The sequence below is a fragment of the Tiliqua scincoides genome, chromosome 8, assembly GCF_035046505.1.
Source record: "Tiliqua scincoides isolate rTilSci1 chromosome 8, rTilSci1.hap2, whole genome shotgun sequence".
Classification (NCBI taxonomy): domain Eukaryota; kingdom Metazoa; phylum Chordata; class Lepidosauria; order Squamata; family Scincidae; genus Tiliqua; species Tiliqua scincoides.
Window position 1 is genome coordinate 33,364,957 of NC_089828.1, and position 16,609 is coordinate 33,381,565.

The 16,609-nt window shown below is 44.9% G+C and overlaps 1 protein-coding gene and 1 pseudogene across 1 annotated transcript in view; both read left to right on the forward strand.

Moving 5' to 3' along the window:
• Window positions 1–922: 922 nt before the first annotated feature.
• Window positions 923–16,609, forward strand: part of MKNK2 (MAPK interacting serine/threonine kinase 2) — a 41,796-nt gene continuing 26,109 nt past the window's right edge. The window contains exons 1-5 of the mRNA XM_066636536.1: window positions 923–998; window positions 2,610–2,819; window positions 12,653–12,734; window positions 14,528–14,629; window positions 15,713–15,810. Of these exons, the coding sequence (XP_066492633.1) occupies window positions 2,772–2,819; window positions 12,653–12,734; window positions 14,528–14,629; window positions 15,713–15,810 (330 nt within the window). The 5' untranslated portion in view covers window positions 923–998; window positions 2,610–2,771. The remainder of the gene's footprint in view (window positions 999–2,609; window positions 2,820–12,652; window positions 12,735–14,527; window positions 14,630–15,712; window positions 15,811–16,609) is intronic.
• On the forward strand, window positions 11,735–11,854 carry LOC136659783 (5S ribosomal RNA; annotated as a pseudogene).

The following is a 16,609-nucleotide window of genomic DNA, read 5'->3' on the forward strand; positions in this document are numbered from 1 at the left end:
ACAGTACACTTGCTTAGAGCCACACTGGGTTTTTTTTTCTTTTGAAAACCAAAGTTTCCCAGTCTCCTTCTTTTCATTTCCTTCCTTCGTGTCTTTTTCTTGAACACGTAGGAGGACATGGGAACATACACACTCTGCACATGTTTGGAAAAATTCTTTGCCATTTTCTTTTGCCTTTCTGGTCACTCTGCCTTTGGAAACTGAAACTTGCAATGTTTCCATTCTGGAGAAAGCACTCTGCACATGCTCAGAGGAATATTTAGCAGTGGAATTTTTTTTTAACCAACAATTGTTGGTCCTTTCTTACCTTTACTTGTAAGGGGGGGGGGGTAGAGGCATTCTGCATATGCTCAGAGACACACACACCTGTATTCTTGTCTGTAAGTTTTCCTTTTACTAAGGGAGGAGATTCTGCACATGCTCAGAGTTATACACACAAATTAAAAATCCTTACTCCTGAAGGAGGAGGTACTCTGCACATGCTCAAGAGCCCCACTCTGGGGAGGGGGAGTGGGTGAAAGCCAAAAATTGCCACTCCTTCCTTTCTTAAAGAGAGAGAAGGAAGGAAAGAAAAAAAAGAACAAGCAAGGCAACTTTGGGCTTCCAAAAAGCCCAAAGAAAAAAGTGTGTGTACCTCTGAGAATATGCAGAATCCCTCCACCCCATCTCAGCCTCCTCTAGGAAAAGGGGTGGAGGGATTCTGCATATGCTCAGAGGCATGCTTGGTCTTTTCTTTGGTCTTATTGGAAGCCTAAAGCTGTCTTGCTTGTTCTTTTCCTTCCCTTCCTTCTTTCTCTTTAGAGGAGGCGGTGGAGAGCAGCAGGAGGGGAGGAGACGGGCAGGCTCAGCTGATGCAAGAGGGCCGGCCCTTTGCAGCATCTATATAAGGGACCCGACGGGGGCGCTTCGTCACCTCCCTTCCCGTCCCTTCGATCGGCGGCGAGAGCCGGGCCGTGCCTTTCCATCAGCGGTGGCGGCAGCACTGCGGAGCCCGGGAGGTGAGAAGGGGGGGACACTCTCCCCCCTCAGGCAGCTCTGTGCAGCCTATTGCATGGAACAAATGCAACTGACCAGTCCTGGGAAGCCCTGGCAATCTTGCAGGCAATTCTGCAAAGGGAGTGGGGGTTGGGGGGCAGAAAGCTGGGCTTTGACACCCCCCCCAAGAAGCCCGGCCTTGAGTCTTGCAACTCTTCCATCTCTTTTTGTTTCTGCCATTGCAAACTAATTGCACCTCTAAACGCTATGTTTCTCCCCCCCTTAAAAGGGGTGGGTGACAGTTTGGGGGGGGGGAATTCAGTGTAAAAGGAAGGGGGAGGGTTAACTTTCATCCAGCCCACCCCCAATCTATGGGGTGGTGGGCAGGAAACAAGCCCACCTCCTTTGTAAGAAATACATACGTTGCAGCATTCAATTTATCTGCAGCCTAATCAAATAGCAGGGACTGGTTCCTCCTATTACAAGGGGCTGGGATGAGCTGAGAGGGTTGATCCCTCCTCTCTTTCCCCCCAACTATCTGTCTTCCTCTCCCCTTCTCTCTTCTCCCCCCACCCCAAGGGATAATAGAAAAAATCAGCTCAAGGGAATGGGGTTGATACATATATCTCCCAGTCCTTTAAAAACAAGACCGCAAAGCAGTCCACTCCCACTGGAAAAAGAAGGGGTAATATTTTGCAATGCAGTGCAGCCCCTTCTATGCTGCAGATGTGTGTGTGACATGGGTTGTAGGAATAGTTGATCTTTATTTCAAACTTTTGAGTTTCCTAAGACTTAAAATCCCCCCCTTTTTTTCTGGTCTCTCAATATTCCCACAACTATATGTTGATTGGTGTGGGTGTGTGTGTAGCATTTGCACTAGTCCCCCAGAACTGCCTGCAGCCCCTAATTTAGTCGACAGAGCAATGTGTATATTTTGCATGGGCTGTCTTTTACCCTTTACTTAAGCAGGGACAAACACATTCCCTTGTCATTTCAAAAATTTGGATCTTTGTGTTCAAATAATTCTTTTTTCTATTGCAAGTCTTCGTGCCTTCTTGAAAAACCCATACACTATTTTTCTTTTGAATATAATTAATGATTTCTGTAAGGTTGCAATACTGCACAAAGGACTGGAGATCTGGCGCAGCGCCTCCCCCTCCACCACCGCTTCCCCCCTATTCTCTTCCCCCCCTATTCTAATTCTCTTTGTAGAGAAACCCATCTATCTAAAGTAGGAAATCAGAACTGCTATTGTATAGACTGCAAATTTTCTTTTTTGAAAAAAAAGAATTTGTTTAATGGCATCTGTGGGCATTTCATTGTGCGTTTTCCTTCATATAGTTAGGTTTTCTTTTTTGTTCCGTTTTGGAAATGCTTCCTGCTGCAGCAGGTTGGTGTGCTCATTTTTCCTGGGGTGAAGCACTTTTTGACTTTTCCTTTTTTGCAGAAAGACCAAAAGTCTTATAGGTAGGTGGAACCTGTAGACTTGAGCCTTGTCCTCTTTCCTCCTTCAGATGTTTGTATATCCTAGAAATTATTATGTATTTTTAAAAATGCTGATTTTGGAATTTTCCTTTATTCAGTGGTAGCTGCTCAACACCATTAACGCACACCTCTTTTTTCCCTCCCCATAGGGTCTCCATCAGCAGATCCGGATTAGCTCCTTATCCACCTTTCCCCCTTTCTTGGTTTCTTGTGTTTTCTTTTTTTTTTTTCTTGTCTCTCTCCCTTCTTCATTTCGATCTTTCTCTTTTTTCTTAAAATAACCCCACTCTCTTGCACTTTAAAATCTCAAGATGGTGCAGAAGAAAACGGAACTCAAAGGTTTCCATCGCTCCTTCAAGGTAAGGCAACCTACATTTTTAACGTGAGTTTAAAATCTCACTTGGATTGTCCTTCATCTCTGTACAGGGTGGACATTGGAAGGAAAAGTCTGTTGGGAAACAGAATTTTCTCCCTAAAAACTCAGATAAATAATTTGTGTGCAAGCTTCCAGATTGTACAGAGATCTTTGTCTAACAGGGTGGAAAGATAACTAATCTTTGCAATGTATAACTAAGTAAGGAGGCTACTTTTCATGAGTGGAAATATCTATTGAATAAGCAAGATTGAAGGGGAGGGAGCATATAGAGTGAGGTCACACTGGGCACTGACCTGGATGACACGGGGTATATAATAAAGAACTTTTCTCAGTGCTTCTGACTCAGTTCAGTGTAATTGATTGGTGTTGGGGGAAACCGAGCCCTTTGTCATCTGGGGGGATCCCCAGTCAGTAGCTGACCTCATCACCCCTCTACGAGTTGCTCTTGGGCTTGCAAAGTTTTTATTTATTGAGCATGGTCACTGTGGGGCTCATTCGTACAGCACTATGCACAACCATGGGTCCCTACTCCAAGGAGTTTACAACTCCCCAGTGAGAGAGGGAAGAAGAATTGAGACAAGAATAACCTATTACTAATCATATTACATTTATGCTGCTTTTTCTTCAAGTAGCACAGGGTGGAGTACATGGCTCTTTCTCCGTCTCTTTGTCCTCACAACAATCCTGTGAGGTAGGTTAGGCTGAGAGGTAGTGACTGTGCAAAGGTCATCCAGGAAGCTTCATGACTGACTGTGATTTGACATCAGATCTTCCTGGTTCAAGGCCAACAGCTCTAATAATTTTGGGTGGTGTTTTGTTGGCAACTGTACTTCAGTCTTCCTTGTTACCGTGGGCATCAGCTAGAATGTGTATTTTGCTGAACCTATTCTGAAAAAGACCACACAGCCATGCTTAATTGGCTGCTTTTGGTGGCATAGCCTCACAGGAATCCTTCATCTCTTCAAAGCACTTTGAAAAAACACCTGATGCTGGAATGTAATGAGAGCTTGAAGTACATTCTTGTTCTGTTTTTTGCTGAGTGAGCAAAGGTGTGTGCTCTTTTTTCCTCTAGCCTATGTTTAGGTGGACGCTGGGCTGGGCTCACTTTGAGGTTATGGTTCTGCAGTGTTTGTTATGATTGTACCTGCAACACTATAGTTGCGAACTGTGGCTTTTAATTTCTTCTAGGAACAACACAGAGAGGCTTGCAGCATGTGTGTGAGATGCTAGTGGACACCTGGATGTTTCAGGAGTGACCAAACTTTTGGCGTTTGTTTTTCTCTATGATTCATAAAGTTGATGTAGAGGATTTCCCCCTCTCTTGCTGCCCAGTTGCATAGTGATAGACTAGTTCTGTGGGAGCACAGGTGTGGAAACAAGTACAGGATGGTGTGATATGGGGCAGTTTGTGCTTTAAAAATTTTAAAAAGTCAAGTTTCTAGTCCTTGAGAAAGCAGTCATTGAGAGAGGAGACAAAGTGTTCTAACCACTTTAAAATGTATATCTTTGTTTGCCCTTCTTCAGAATCTTACCTCTCTGCGGTCTGTGGAATTGCAGGTGCGAAGATGGGTGTGGCTTGTATGTGACTGAATAAGACTTTTGAAGGCTTAAGGATGGGGTTTCAGTACCCAACACAACTTGGTGCCTGCCCCCACAACTTGTGGAATGACTTGAAAAATATGCATACATTGTGGAATAAATGAAGCAAAACTAGTAAAAAGAAACTGCTGTGCAAATGGATTTAATTTGCAGCATTCATGCAGGCTGTGGAATGGAGCTACTTGTTGCATAGGTCCAGCATTGTTGTATTTGTGCTTACTCACAAGTGCATCCCCTTAAATTCAGTGGGGCTTATTCCTGATTAAATGTGTGTGTAATTGCAGCCCTAGGGCGCAGTCCTAACTGGCTTTCCAGCAGCAAGGTAGGGACAATGCAACTCTGAGGTAAGGGAACATTCCCTTACTTTGAGGAGTCCTCTGAGAGTGCCACCCAACTGCAGGATGCAGCAAATGTCCCATTGGCACAGCTATGTCAGCTCTGGAAGGTTGGTTAGGATTTAGGCCTTAGTTAACTGTGGTGCAGAATTTTGAACATATTGTTAGCTAACCTTGCCAACACTTGCACCCCAAATTTTGGGTGCTGCACTCCAAATCTTGACTGAGGGATTGTACTGTTGGGAAGGTTGACATAAAAAACAGTTCTTATGTTGACCCTCTTCAATCCAGATGCCCTGTCCTTTGCTTTTCTTCCTGGGAGAGTTAATTATGATGGGTCCATCTGTGGTTTACATGCCCTCTCTTCCCAGTAGCTGTCTTATTCCCATTGCACAGGTGGGGTCACTGAGTCTGGGAGGGAAGTGTCTTGGTTGAGGCAGAGTCTGAGAAATAGGGACTTGCCTGAGGCCACATAAGGAGTCTCTGGCTGAGAATGCTCTCCTACCCAACACAGGTCACAGGTCCATGCTACTTATTAATTCCTCCCCACATGGCTGCCAGTCTGCTGTATACTCAGCCATGGGATTGTCCCATGATGCATCTCCAATCTTTCTCGTCTGTCTGTCCACATCCTGTTGCTCCTAATGATGGGATGTCATCGTCTCTGATTGGCAGCTCATGGGAGCATGTGAGGGGTTGGCCCTGCTGGGCACCGAGCCAGACCAGTTAGGCCGGTCCTAGCTCTTTAGTAGTTGTTGTGACTTGCGTTGAGGTTAGCCATTGGGGCTTGCTGCCAAGGGCCTACAGACTACAACGCCTCCATAATGGTTGTGTGCAGGCAGAATTCACTGTGGTTATGCAGAGCAAAATCATGGTCTTGAACCATTTGGAGACATTTATTTTCCAGGGTGGAGAATGTGTTCAGATCATTTTAAAATGTATGTGTTTGCCTTTCCTCTTGCCTCTTTGAACCTGGCCTCCTAAAAAAAAAAAAAAAGAGTAAAAAGAGAACACATCAAGTTACTAGTCCTTGTAGTGGCAGACTTAGAAAGCTTGCCTATTTTCTTAGTTTTGTTCAGGGAAGGTGTATTTCTGAAGTCCCTATGAGTTTGCAGAGTATTCTGGGCTGCCATTCTGTTTTGCATGGCTATGCAGGACACTGAATTTGCATGCTACTTTTCGTGTGGTGGCCATTTCTTGAGCTGTGGTTGTCTAATCTGGATGGCTGAACCTCTTGTCTCTTCAGCATCTTTGTAAAAACTGATAATGGCAAACATTTGGTAGTAGTCTTGTTTGCTGAATGCCATTCTTAGTATTGTGCGGGGGTGTCCTCTACCCTAGACTACATTGGGGGGGTGTCATCTGAGATGGTTTTGCAGGCACCTTCTATATGCATGTGCCTGGGTTACCCTTGTGGGGTGTGAGGAACATCCTATCTTGAGGCTAGAATCTAGTAGATTCATACGGGTCACTTTCTGGGAATAGATGTGATTGTAGGGTTGCAATGAGGATAGAAGGAATTTTAAGATATTTATTTGTATACTGCCTTGTGAAAAGTATTACTATTTATACACCACTTTAAAAAAGTGTGTGTGTGTGTGTGTGTGTGTGTGTGTGTGTGTGTGTAAGTAATATATGGGAAGGGGCTGTGACCTAGTAGGGGATGAACTGTTCTGCAAGCAGAAGGTTTGAGGTTCAGTCCCTGGTATTTCTGGGTAGGACTGGATCCCCAGCCATTAAATCAGTGTAGACAATACTAAGCCAGGTAGACCTGTGATCTGACTGAAAGTACCACCATAATTTTAATGTAGGTTGGGTCTCATTATTCAGAGGGTTCCGTTCCAAGAACTCATATGGATGGCAAAAAACACACTATAGCAAATCAATTTTTTAAAAAGTCTCTTTGCTCCAATGATTTAAAAACAGCTTTGCTGACCTTTGTAATACACACAGAGGCCATCAGTCTCTCTCCAGGAGCTTAGGCTTCACTAGGAGGCAGCAATCCCTCCCTCCACCAGGAGCCCCAGCAATGGGGAAAGAATGGAGGTGGTGATAATCACTGCCATTTAGCCTTCTTTCACGTGCTCAGGGGGAAGGGAGGAGTGAAGCCTGCAGAGAGAATGATTGATGGATTGTCAGCCCACTGCCCTCTCTGGCATTATTAAATTACTGTTTTCCTTTAATTTAAAGGGCCCTTCTCATCAACTTTTCGATAGAAAAATCTGAGGTTATACCTGTAATCACTTGCATGAGTGTCTCTCTGCAACAGTAAAAAGCAGTTTTTTAAACTGTGATTTTAAAGGGTTGCATTTTTCCCCTTCTCTAGGGATCAGCACATTCCTTCTCATTTGCAGGGGTCATTTGCGTATCTCCTATTCCCACAACAGCCCTGTGAGGGTGCTCTGAAGGAGTGAGTGGCTCAGAGTTGCCTGGTGAGCTTTGTGTCTGAGCAGGGGTTCAAACCATGTCTCTAGAATAGTCCAGTGGCTCTTTCTGTAATCTTAACATAGGCTCTACTCCCTGTGTTTGACCATACACATTCCAGGTCTGGATTTGGGTGTGACATTCAAAGCCCCAGTTGTGGGTAAGATAATACTGTGCCACTGGCCATATCCAGCCTCCCATCTGTGTCTTGAAGTGGGAAGCAGGCAGCAGGACAGGGAGGGAGAAATAAGAAAGCTTTTTTGACTCCATGCCAGAGTGGTAACCACTCTGCCAGGTCCAAGAATGGCATCCCTTTCTGTAGCTGCAAGGCCGAACCACACATAAGGCCAGCTGAGGCGATTGCCTTGGGTATTAGACTGGTAAGGGGTACTAACCTCCACCCACCCACTTCATCAGATAAAGGGGGGCAGCATTCAGCATGCCACCTGAGGTGCTGAGATGTCTTAGTTTGGCCCTTTGTAGCCATTAGCTTATGATGAATAAGGCAGCTTTCACTGATTTAATACATTCTTCAAATGTGCACTTCTGGGAGGCATTGAAAAATGTCACATTTTCCCCTCTGAGTGTGGGTCAGGTTGCTGACCCTGTGCATCACTGCATTGTTTCATGTCTCCTTCCGTGATTAGGCAGGCATGGGGTCCTCTCTCCAGTAGAATGCAGGGTTTTGCTTTGGGAGGGAGACATCCCCCTTCCTGGGCTGGGCACTTCCAAACAGCCACGTTAGCTTGAGTGGATTTTTCCAAAATACTGGGATTGTTTTGGATACTTTGCCCATGAGTGGTGGTGGTTAGGACTTGCTGCATTGGCACTCTTGGCATGATTCTCTATTTTTAAAAAGTGTTTGTGTGTTAAAATGTAGAGCTTTTTTAGTATGCATATGTGCACCTTAAAATCTTGTTGCAAACAACATCTCCTGTGTAGGTGGAAACTAATGTTACTTCCTGGCATTCAACCAAGCAGCAGTGCGGTATTAAAACTCTTGTTTATGTGGGTTATGTCGTGGATGGCAGCTGGAAGCAGTGGGGGGGGGGGGGTCCAGTGGCAGGCGGCTTTGGGAAGGGGGAGGTCTTTTCAGTGAATAGATGTGCTTGTGTTGCAGCCTTCTGGAGTCAGCCATTCAGACCTCACTGTGTGTGTGTGGGGGGGGGGGCGAAGACATTGCATTGCTCAGGGCGGCTGGGAATGATGTAACTTTGGTTGTACCTCGTGGTTCGGGTGCGAGGGTGGCTGTGAGGCCCCAGGGAGGGAGAGGCAGGTGGGGCGGGCTGTTATGTAATCACCTCCTGAGTTCTGCAATGTTTTTGCTTGGTGTTTAAAATAAGAAGGTTTAGTGGTGGGGAGGAAAGTATTAAAAAGCTGTATGGAACCAAAAAAATTGTGTATGTGGTGGGGGGTGTGTGTGGACATGGGCCTAACCAGAAAGTTGCAGAGGATGGAAGAAAAGATTTCTAAAAACAGATTGGGGCGTGTGAGTGTTTTGGGTTTTGTGTGTGTCTTTTATAAAGTTGCTCAGACATAGGATGAGATTCATGCAGGGCTCAGCACTGTGCTGTCAGTGGCACAGGGGTTGCTGTTCAGCTTTGCAATAGAGCAGGGGTGCTCAATAGGTGGATCGCGATCTACCGGTAGATCGCAAAGCAAAATGAGTAGATCGCGGAGTAGATCTGGGAGGAAACGCCGGGAGTAAGGCCCATTGTACTCAATGGGGATTACTCCTGGGTAAGTGTGGCTAGGATTGCAGCCTCACAGCCTAATCCTAGGCATGTCTACTCAGGAGTAAGTCCTGTTATACTCAGTGGGGCTCAAGGTACACCAACATACATTGTACACATAAATGTTATATGTTATGATGGCGTGAACATTGTAAAAAAAAACTCTGGTAGATCTCCGGGCCTTGCTGGGTTTCAAAGTAGCTCTCGAGCCAAAAAAGTGTGAGCACCCCTGCAACAGAGGATATACATTGTGGGTTCTAGACTCTTGGGAGCTTGGGACCCAGAGAGAAGATGTAGTGAGAAGCAGCCTCTATTCTTCTGCTACCCCCCCCCAAATCAGTTTAAATAATTTTCCAGCAAATGGGGGAGAAAAATGTAGAATGTGTTCGAGTTCTTTGCACAAGGGCTAGGGGTAGTGGTAGAGAAACCTTCTGGCGGGGGGGGGGGGAGGCGGCACTCCTTTGATAATTTTTCAAATGGTCTAATTGCAACCCCCAGAAAAAAAAAAACACAACTGAAATTTTTCTGTTGTAGTTGCAGCTTTCTTGCACAGGTTAGGGAAAAAATGGTGAGTTATTAAGATGTGAAAAGAGTGCGATTTGGGTTGAGGGGTTGCTATAAGTGTCCTCCCCCCCCCCCGTGTCTGTATCTTTTTCCTTTGCAACTCCTGTGACCTCCAAGTGCAAGGCATTCTGGGATAGGGGGCTGCCTCCACCAGCTCTCCTCCCTGGCGCAGCATGGCAGGTTTGCAACATAAACATGCGCAGGAAAGGCAAGGGAGAAAAAGCAAACCACTTTTCTAGATAGCCATTGGGTTGAGGGAGGGAACCGTTTCCCCACCAGTCAGCCTATCTGATGTGTCCCGAGTGCTGGCTGGCGTCCCAGTAAATAGAGCCATTGGGGTGTGTTTGGAGAGAGAAGTTTAAAGAAAAAATTGTGGGAGGATTTGCCCTCCACCCAAACAGATCTCGTAACAATTGGCTGGCTTGTTCTGTTCAGGTGGCTGGTAAATAAATGCCTTTATCAAGAGGATGCCCTGGATTGTGTTTAATTGATGATAACATGCCAGCTTTTAATTATTTCCTTGGTATTTTGGGGTGTGGGTTGATCTCTGTTAAAGGACATAAAATAGGAGTGAGATGTGGAGAACAAAATTGAACAGGGTTGAGTCTCAGCAGAGCTGAAGGGGCAGGTTTGAGGGAAGCGGAGGAATTGGGAATTTGTGCTGTGAGATGGGTCTTAATCTTGGAGGCAGGTTTTTAACATTGTCTGAGCTAGGACCTGGTTACATCAGCAGTAGTTTGGAAGGATTCTTTAGAGTATGCAAAGAGTGCATTGCTGCACTGGGGGAAAGCCATATCCTTTAGTTGTGCGAGAAACTTACACAGGCTTTCATCTTACACACTTCACAAAAACCTGTTGGAGGGCCTTGCTGAGAACAGGACCACTTTAAAATGCAGGAGATCATGAAAATACACTTCTTTTCCTTAAAAAAAAAATTCTAAATATGGAAACCTAGCACTTCAGGATGTGTCCTATTTTTTCCACTTGATGTGCTATCTTTCTCCATTCAGAGTCTTTTTTTTAAAAAAAAGGAGTAGTAGTATTTAAAGTGCAACTTCTTGCACTGCTGCCTACCACCTGGTATAGTGGTATAGTCCGAGAAGGCTATACTTCTCCTGAGTTTGTAAGCTTGGTTCCAAGACAGTAGTGGTTTCTTACTTCTTGGGGCCTGGTGATGGCCAAGATTCCTCCTCTGAGAGCAGTGCTAATAAACTGTTGTGTTTTGTGTGTTTGTTTTGGTGTTTGTTTTCCCATCACTCCCACCAGACACAGCAGATGCACACAGGAGTAGGTGTCTTGTCCTACCATTAAGCCTTCTCTCTGCACCTTCTTTCCCTAAACTGACCCCAGAAGGTAGCTGCACAGTTCCCACTGATGTATTCTGCCCCCCCCAGTCATCTCCACTTCCAGTGAGGCAAGACCAGGGGAGGCAGTTCCATGTGAGCACCAGGGTGCTGAGATAAAGTTCCCCCTGCCATACCATGAAGTGGTTGCAAAGCACCTGACTAGTATAGCAGCTGGAGGCTTTTTTCTTGGTTTTGTCTGTTTTCAATAAACAATCTCCTCCCAGTTCATTATGGGCTATTTCTTTGACAAGCTGGCGGGACGATGTTCCAGCCAGGGCTTGTTGTCGGACCAGCCAGTGGCATGTTCTGCCCAAATAACCTCGCCCTTCTTCATAGCAACCTGCTTTACTAGCTTGTGTGAGCAACACCTGTCAGTGGAGGCAATGACTACGAACTGGTCAGAGCTGGAGCCTGTGGTACTGTGTTACTGGTGACCACAAGGGTGACTTTGAAAATAGTTGGAGTGTCGGAACACTCTTGAATGAGTGGAAAATTAGGAATTTGCTACCTCGCAAATACACCCACAAGTTACTGTTCCTGAAGGCTGCAATTCTAAACATGAGCCTTTCTGAATATGGTGAAACTTACATCTGAGTAAATGTGCCCAGAGTTGTGCTGTATGAATGTTTGTATTTAAAATCATTCTAGGTTGGTTTTTTTTACACAATATGCATATAAAGCAGCTGATAGAAAAACAAAAACAAGAACGTGGACATAAGGCATTAGTCATTTTGAGTCTAGAGGAAATGATGAGAAACCCATTTGGGGGGTGTTTCGGTGCCTGGGCTGCTGACTTGAACTGTGTGTGTGGGGGTGGGGGGTGGGGGGCAATTTTTGACTTGCAACGACCAAATGAGCTCATTTTTATTTGAAGGGTGGCCTAGGAATATGTTTTTAAAATACAGCAACTGTTACCCTGCACATGCTGGATCTCGTCTGATCTTGGAAGCTAAGCAGGGTCAGGCCTGGTTAGTACTTGGATGGGAGACCGCCTGGGAATACCGGGTGCTGTAGGCTTATACCATAGTCTTTCGAGACTGAAGGTTGCCAACCACTCACTTGGAGGCCTCTTTTGTTTCCTAGATGACCAGGTAAGCGAGTGTTTAGAAACCACAGAGGTGACTGGGCAAGGCAGAAAAGAGCGACCCATACAATTGGGGGAGGTTGAAGTGTTTGGGGCTTTTTAGTTTAGGAAAAAAACTAACTAAATAGGAACAGGATATTTATGATGTTATACACTATAGACAAACTGGTGGGGATAATTTTGTTTTTCATGGGAGAGTAGAAGCTTATCAACGTCTAAGTCACAATAGCTAAATTGGAATCTCCATGGTTAGAGCTGGAGAGAGGTAGTGGCTAGGGGAAGGGAAATTGCTTTTGAGAGTTTCTGAGAGGCATCTTGGCTGACCACTGTTGGAAACAGGATGCTAGACTAGGTGGAATTTGGGTTTGATTTGGCAGGACTGCTCTTAAGTTCTACTCAAACTTGGCAATCCTGACAAAAGAACATCTATGCTGCCCTTGTAAAACTCTCACAGGGGTCAGCAACTGCTGGCCTGATAGCCTGCATGGGCCTACTGAAGGGTACAGGCTGCTGCAAGGTTGGGGATGGAGTTTTTTGTTTTGTCTTGACACCCTCTTGGACCAAATGGGACAAAATTGTGTATGTATGCAATGGGAGGGGATCTGCCCTCCAGATGTCTTGAATATTTTGGCCTTCAGACAAATGCTAATATTTGGTTCTGTGTTGTGTGTATGTAGGTTGTATATGCAAGAGAGGAACATCTTCAATTGTATCTGCTCTTTTTCTGGCAGGGGCAGAATCCTTTTGACCTGGAATTCTCCCAATCAAATCACCTGGAATCTGTCTTCAACTTTGAATGCCCATCCCGCCCTGGTGAGCCCCCTGCATCTCTTTTAAATACAGAGGAAAGAGGGTAGGAATCGGATTGAAGGTACACAAGTCTTGATTCAGGGAAGGGAGGAAAGGCTGGTGTTCACAAGGCCATTTTTAGAAAGTATTGTTCAAGAACTAATTAGATAAATTCATAGAGAAAAGGTTGTGGAGAGTCATGATAAACTGAGTGGAGCCTCCGTGACCAGAGGCAGTATACCTCTGGATAGCCAGTGTGGGGGGCATATAATGGGTAGGGGTGTTGCCTTCAAAACTTGCTTGTGGGGTTCCCAGAAGCAACCACTTGGCTGCTGTTGGAAACAGGATGGTGGGTTAGATGAACCTTTGGTATGATCCAGTAGGCTGCTGTTATGATAACTAAGGGGAGCTTTGATGTCCTGAGCCAGGCTGCCTGAGTGTGAGATGTCAGAAATGAATGAAGGCTGTCATTTTTGTGCCCTGCTTGAGAAATTCTCAGAGCCATCTTATTGGCTACTATGGGGAAGTCAACGTTATGCTAGATCAGTGATTTTCAATCTTTTTCATCTCATGGCGCACTGACAAGGCCACTAAAAATGTCAAGGCACACCATCAGGTTTTTTTTACAATTGACAAGGCACGCCATGCTGCCAGTGGGGGGCTCACATCCCCATTGACCCTACTAAGAAATGACCTTCCCCAAAATTCCAGTGGCACCCTAGTGTGCCACGGCACAGTGGTCGAAAATGGTTGGCCTAGATAGATCTTTAGTCTTATCCAGCAGAGCTCCTGTTCATATATGTTCTTTTAGAGGTTTAATCTTGAAAGCTGTTAACTAGGTGAGCCAGATAGAACACCCATGCACAGTGGCAGTCAACCTCTGATTGTGAATCTGGAGGACTGTTGCCTTCAGGCCCTGTTGTACATGCATCCTGCTGTGGATGCATGCAGCTATATGCTGTTCAGGGGCATGATGCTGATGTAGGTAGACTTAGTGTTCTGATCCAGCATAGCCCTTGTGTTGTAAAATTTCTTGGGCATCAGAGCATGGGCTTTGATTGGCTCTTTTAGCCAACTGTCAGGTGCTCAGTACTCGGAATTCCTTGTGTGGGTGGGTGGGTGGATCCATTCAACCTCCTGTATCCCACAGTGACCCACCAAATGCCTCAGGGAGCACAAGACAACAAGAGACCTGAGTCCTGGTGCCCTCCTTGCATATTCTGAGGTAACCCACTTCTAAAATCAGGAGGTTGCACATACACATCATGGCTTGTAACTCATGATGAGCTTTTGCTCCAGAAATTTGTCCAATTCCCTTTTAAAGGCACCAGGTCATTTATGAAGAAGTTAAAAAGTACCAGTCCCAGGACACATCCTTGGGGCATACAGCTTTTCACCTCTCTCCTTTGTGAAAATTGTCCATTGACACCCACTTAGGAACTGATCGATTTTCCATTGACCAGTTCCCAACCCTTGAGAGGACCTGCCCTCAAATTCCCTGGCTGTGGAGTTTCCTCAGCAGCCCTTGGTAAGGGGCAGCAGCCTTTAGTGAGAGATACCAGGTTGTGATGGGTTGAGGTGTTTACAAGTCAAAAGGCTGAATTTCCTGTGGGTCCCCCTTCAACTGTGCCCTCATTTTGAGATGCTAAATATAGACTGAGGGAGTACTTCTGAGTCTGTGGGCAAGACTCATCTTTGTTCACCTCAAGACCTGGTGAACATCTGATTGTAGGAATGGATGCACTAGTGAGTAGTGTATTAACTGACTCTGAAAGCTGCCTTGTTGTAATTGTTGTAACTGTTTTTTTGTGGGACAGACATGCCCTCAAGTCAACCTATCGACATCCCCAATGCCAAGAGAAGGAACAAGAAAAAAAAACGCTGCAGAGCCACGGATAGCTTCTCAGGGAGATTTGAAGGTAAGATGACTAAATGAGTGGTGGCAACATCCTTGACATAATTTTTTCTTTTCCCTAGCAACAAAATATTTCAGTGTAAGTTGTGGGGCACCTGAATCTTGCAATAGGAGTTTGACCTTATGGGGAGGATTCCCTTGATCCCCAGCTAGGCCATTTTCTCCATGAGGACTAGTAGCAGAAATGTGAGAGAGCAATTAAGTACTGGAAAATGTTCATGAATGTGATCAAGTAAACTACAAGTAAACTCATGTCTCTGTTATGGTTTTTAACTATTTTAAAAACACACAGTAAACCTCCTTGTTATATGCTCACAGCTTCAAGGGTTGTTCTTGCAAAGTCTTGAAAATGGCAAACAAGACCAGTTCTCTGCCCCCACCAAAAGAAAATAAGGGAGTTGTATCATCTTGGTTCAAGGGCTGTTCCTGTGCAGCCTGGAAAATGGCAGAGATCAATTCTCTGCCTCCAACTAAAGAAAATAATGAAGGTGAATCATCTTGGCGCTGCTAGGTTTGATAAAATGATGAGAAATCCAGGACCGAATATAGAGAAGTCTTAATGCAGGGCTTTTCAAACTGGGAATCCTTCCACCCACCCCAGCTGCCTCCGCCTCCTGCCCCTGCAAGAACTTACAGTGGCTCAAACTCTCCTGGAGAGTTTGAAAACCACTGTCTTAAAGGATTGATTGCCAGTTACTACGGATATGTTAAATATCCCTTGAACATGAATTATAAACCTTGGCATTTATATCTTGTAATTTTTTCTTTCTTTGTTTTCTTATTTGCTATCTTGTTGGACTTGTAACTAGAGCTTTTTCAGCTGGAGATGGAAATGAGTGTAGGGAAAGATCTATATCTGAATACTTTTTTAAAAGCATGAGTAGAAATTTATTTTATTCATTCATTTTTAAAAGGAGAGTGTTGCAATGCACAAGCTTTGAAACTGGAAGAAGCTTGGTTTGTTAAGCTCTGTTAATTTGTCACTGCTGTCTAGTTTTGCCCAAGTCTCCCCAGAAGCTTAGTGCAAGGTTTGATCTATTCATTCCTAACACATTCAGTCTTTGGTTTCTCTCCCTGTCTGCTTCAGATGTTTACCTGCTCCAAGAAGAGATACTTGGGGAAGGAGCCCATGCGAAAGTCCAGGCCTGCGTTAACCTTATTACTAATAAGGAGTATGCTGTGAAGGTATGAGCTCTGAAGAAAAAAGGGTGCTTGAGCCATTGGTTCTAGTTCAGCTAACCCATGAACAGGGTTCGAGACATGTATGTTCTAGATATTTCGTCCCTCCCCCACCTCTGCAATGTTGATGATCTGGTCAGTAGATCACAAGAGAATTGCGGCCCTGAGATACCTCTAGATTCACTTGTGATCATTGTACTGTTGTAATGTCAGTTGGTTACAGAGCATCTTTGGAATTTGACAGAATTTGTTCTGGTCTCTGCTTGGCCTGAATGGCTGCTTTCTGTTTTATAAATTGCAATTGATACAAGTTTGGGGAAAGGAGCTAAGGTTGTGCAAAGAGGTTGGCTTTGCAGACTGCAGAGGAGCTGAGGTCTTACCAGGCTTTCAGATAGTGATGCTGTTTTGAGAAGTATCTTTAAAACAAGCTTGCAGAAGCCCTTGTGTTTCTCTTGGCATACTCAGCTACTGAGGATCCTAACGTTTAATCTTTCTTGTGAATAAATGTCTGCATTCTTGTTGTAGGAGTGTGTGTGATGATTCCAGAAGTTTTGCAGCATTTGGAGCTGGGGTCCAAGGGGATGACTTGGCCACAGATACTGTTTAAATGACTTTGACCCATACTACCTTTTCTCCTTTCCCAGCTCATGGGATTATTCTGAGAATGCTAGTAAAATAAGACTGGAAGTGTGTGCTTTACACACAAAGGAGCTCCTTTTTGTTAATCTGTGCAATTATCAACACAACAAATTTCTTGTTTGGTCTTGGTTGAATTGCTTAACTATGTTGGAATGGTTAGTTCCTG